The sequence below is a fragment of the Carica papaya genome, chromosome 9 (genome assembly GCF_054855325.1).
Source record: "Carica papaya isolate Zhongbai chromosome 9, ASM5485532v1, whole genome shotgun sequence".
Taxonomy (NCBI): domain Eukaryota; kingdom Viridiplantae; phylum Streptophyta; class Magnoliopsida; order Brassicales; family Caricaceae; genus Carica; species Carica papaya.
The window spans coordinates 9,424,041-9,428,036 of NC_142317.1; the positions used below are offsets into that span (position 1 = coordinate 9,424,041).

Here is a 3,996-nt window from a genome sequence, read left to right on the forward strand (position 1 = left end):
AATATCATTAACACTGTACTAATTATCGTCGTTAAAATCAATTTTGATTGATATTAGTAAAATTTTATTTAAAATTAAAATTAATATTAATATTTTTTACAACAAAATATTTAATGTAAAGATTGAATTTTAATATATTTGTACATATTTTAATATTAAAATTTTATATTTTTAAAATACTATATTGATAATATTTTATATAAATTATCAATTTAAATAACACATTGTTTTTGCACATTTATTATGGGTTTATAATTCTATATGGTGAAATATAAACATATTGTTTATTTTTTAGTGAGGTTTCAATACTAAATCAAATATATTAATAGCACCAAGTAAGCAACATGAACCTCTCATTATATAATGTTCAAAATCTGTCTATTAATTTATAAAATTTGACCATAGTCTATGTAGTTATGTATATTGTAAACGTAATTATTTATTCAAAGGATAAAGATATAAATATTTTTTAATTTTTTTATTGGGTAAAATGATCCAAGATTTATGCTTTGCTTTGGTTAAATACCCTTTAAATTGAATTTTCAAAATGAAGTTGGTGTAGGTATGAATGAGATGTTGTGGGCTTAAAAATCAAGCCCTAGCCAAAATGGCTTTTGACCCAACGAAAATACTATCAGATGACGGCCTTGTATCCTTCTAATATAATGTCCGAGTCTGACATGGTGGCTGCCTTCTTAGCTCCAGCTCTCGCCTTCTCTTATCTTTATAGATCAAGGGAAACAGAGAAGACAAGAGAGGCAAACATGGCTACCACTGTTACAGGGTTGGGAGCTGGATTTGGTCTTTCATGTTCTGCGAAGGTTTCTCGTAGAGCTTCCTCTTCTTCAAGATCCTCTTCTTGTTGCGTGATAATGGCTGTTTCCGTTGAAGAGCAAAAAAAATTCACTCTCCAAAAATCTGAAGAAGCTTTCAATGCCGCCAAGGTATGACGACATTCTTGTCATTTACTTTGATTTTCGAATCTGGTCTGCTGCGGCGTATTACTAGAAACTTTTAATCATGAAATTTTTATGCTGATAAATTTGATTGACATATAACTGTGAGGTGATTTCCTATTGGGTTGATTATTTCGTATTTAACTTGTAGGGACAACGTTGGACTAATAAACTGATGTGATGATTTGGGTTTTTCGTTGGGTTGATAAAATTCAGTCAGAAAGCTACTAGAGATGCTATATTTTTTATTTTAGAAAAATAATTATTAAGTGTGGAGATCGAGTTATTCGTCTTATAGAAGTGGAAATCAGTCGAATTTACTCTCTTCGTTTTTATTTGTCAACCCTAGCCTTTTAATTGAATTCAACTTCACATGTCATACTGATCTGCGCCGTTGTGATTATTTAAATGGTGATTATCTTCGATTTAGATTTGTCTGAAGAAATATAGGTTTTGAGTTCATTTGCAAGTAAATAGCGTTTCAAGTCAACAAATTGTCAACTAACAGATTTGATATACTGATTAAAAGTTCTAAACTTTGTACGTGCAATTCTGATTTGTCAGCCGAAATGTAGTTTTAGTGTTCATTTGCTTATGAAAAAAAAATTATTTTCAATTTTAGAATGATTGAGTAACACAAGATGTTGTGTAGAATTTGATGCCTGGAGGTGTAAACTCCCCTGTACGTGCCTTCAAATCTGTTGGTGGACAGCCAATCGTGATTGATTCGGTGAAGGGCTCTCACATGTGGGACATTGATGGCAATGAGTACATTGACTATGTTGGTTCTTGGGGGCCAGCCATAATTGGTCATGCAGACGACGAGGTTGTACTCTTCCCTTCACAAATTGCATCCCATTTGTATTTCCGGACTTAATGTTCCTGCCTCAAATTATGTTCACTGAGAATTGCTACATGTTACTATGGTAGATTATATAGCTTTGCTTCCATGTTTTGTTTTATTGCTCATGCAACAGAAATTTGTAGGTCTATTCATACTTTATTTTATACATTATCTTGAAAGTTGCTGTCTTGTTTTGGAAAATGTAAATTTATTTATTTATTTACAAAATTCCATTTTCGGAAGTGCTGCATCATGTTAAGGTTGAGGAACAGATAATCATGGTTGCTTGACTTTTTCATCACCTGCATGCCAAGTTAAACTACACATGCCATATTTGAATTCATGCTTGCTTGTGATTTCTCGAAATGTTGATTAGAATTGGCGTGGCTCATGTTCTGGAAGAATATCTACCTGCAGGTTCTGTCCGCCCTGGCTGAAACAATGAAGAAAGGGACTAGTTTCGGTGCTCCTTGTCTCTTAGAGAATGTTCTTGCTGAGATGGTGATATCTGCTGTGCCAAGCATTGAAATGGTCCGGTTTGTAAATTCAGGAACAGAAGCATGCATGGGAGTGCTCCGCCTGGCCCGTGCCTTCACTGGTAGAGAAAAGGTGATCAAGTTTGAGGGTTGTTACCATGGACATGCAGATCCATTCCTTGTCAAGGCAGGTAGCGGGGTTGCAACTTTGGGGCTACCTGACTCACCTGGTGTGCCCAAAGAAGCTACCTCTCAGACTCTGACAGCAGCCTTCAATGATATCTCTGCTGTTGAGAAGCTCTTTGAGTCTAATAAAGGAAACATTGCTGCAATTATCCTTGAACCTGTTGTTGGGAACTCTGGCTTCATAGCTCCTAAACTGGGCTTCCTTGATGCCATTCGAAAGATCACAAAAGAAGACGGTGCTCTCCTCATCTTTGATGAAGTCATGACTGGATTTCGCTTGTCATATGGTGGAGCTCAGGAATACTTTGGCATAACACCTGATTTAACAACTCTGGGAAAGATCATTGGTGGTGGTCTTCCAGTTGGTGCTTATGGTGGAAGGAGGGACATCATGGAGATGGTGGCACCAGCAGGACCAATGTACCAGGCTGGAACCTTGAGTGGGAATCCACTGGCAATGACTGCTGGCATACACACCCTGAAACGGCTAAAGGAGCCAGGAACATATGAGTACTTGGATAAGATCACTGGTGAACTTACTCAAGGTATTTTAGATGCTGGCAAGAAGACTGGTCATGCAATCTGTGGAGGATATATAAATGGGATGTTTGGGTTTTTCTTCAGAGAGGGGCCTGTTTACAATTTTGAGGATGCAAAGAAGAGTGACGCTGCTAAATTTGCAAACTTTTATCAAGGAATGTTGAAGGAAGGTGTATACTTGGCACCTTCTCAATTCGAGGCTGGCTTTACAAGCTTGGCACATACTTCTGAAGATATTCAACAGACAATTGCAGCAGCTGAAAAGGTTCTCAGGCAGATTTAGGTGTCTATCCCTGTATCTCATTAGTCATTAGGCTTGAATATTTTCTTTTCATTGCCACTTAGAATTAGCAGATTTTGTACTAGTTTTATCAATATCTCTTGTTATTCAAACACTTTCTGTCTGGGTAATAGTGTTCTAAATGCTGTTTAAGCTTTGTAATTTTTAACTTGTATCCACACCAATGAGTTTATGCATATTGTATTTTAATGGGAATTTGTAAAAAGGGTCATGGGACTTGTTTTTTCTCTTTTCAGCTTACTAATTGTAGCTCGTTAATTATTTATAAGAAATGATTTTCTACTAAAAATTATGAAACTCAATTATAAACTTTAGACTGAACTTATGGTACAATTTGGGTTTGACTGTACGTGAGAAGAACCAAGTAAGGAGAAGAAGCTAGAGGGAGAAGAATAGGAAGGGGAAGAGAACACGAAAATCTGAGAAGGCCTGAAAATTCCTAGGGATCTTTTTCATTAATGATTTCTGTAACCAGATTCCATATATATATATATATATATATATAATATACATAGAGGGAGGGAGAGAAGTGTGAAGAACATCTGGTAACAGTCGATTCAAGAAAATAAGTGTACCAACTTGTCCAGATCAGCGAAAAGTCCCAATCAGTATACCAACTCATCCCACAGCTCCCAGATAAACATGTATGGCCGACAACTGGAATGTAATCGTTCTCCTGATAGAATAGAATCG

General features: G+C 36.0%; 1 protein-coding gene across 1 annotated transcript; it reads left to right on the plus strand.

Moving 5' to 3' along the window:
* Window positions 1-680: 680 nt before the first annotated feature.
* Window positions 681-3,498, plus strand: LOC110823010 (glutamate-1-semialdehyde 2,1-aminomutase 2, chloroplastic). The gene is made up of 3 exons (XM_022053268.2): window positions 681-944; window positions 1,609-1,782; window positions 2,218-3,498. Exons 1-3 carry the CDS (start codon window positions 681-683, stop codon window positions 3,283-3,285), a joined length of 1,506 nt encoding a protein of 501 aa, XP_021908960.2. The 3' UTR covers window positions 3,286-3,498.
* Window positions 3,499-3,996: the final 498 nt, after the last annotated feature.

Bases quoted from the DNA above. Each gene is read 5' to 3' on its own strand.
- LOC110823010 (XM_022053268.2), top strand. From the start codon at position 681: ATGGTGGCTGCCTTCTTAGCTCCAGCTCTCGCCTTCTCTTATCTTTAT. The intron at 945-1,608 runs GTATGACGACAT...GATGTTGTGTAG, and splicing joins AAGCTTTCAATGCCGCCAAG to AATTTGATGCCTGGAGGTGT. The intron at 1,783-2,217 runs GTTGTACTCTTC...ATCTACCTGCAG, and splicing joins TTGGTCATGCAGACGACGAG to GTTCTGTCCGCCCTGGCTGA.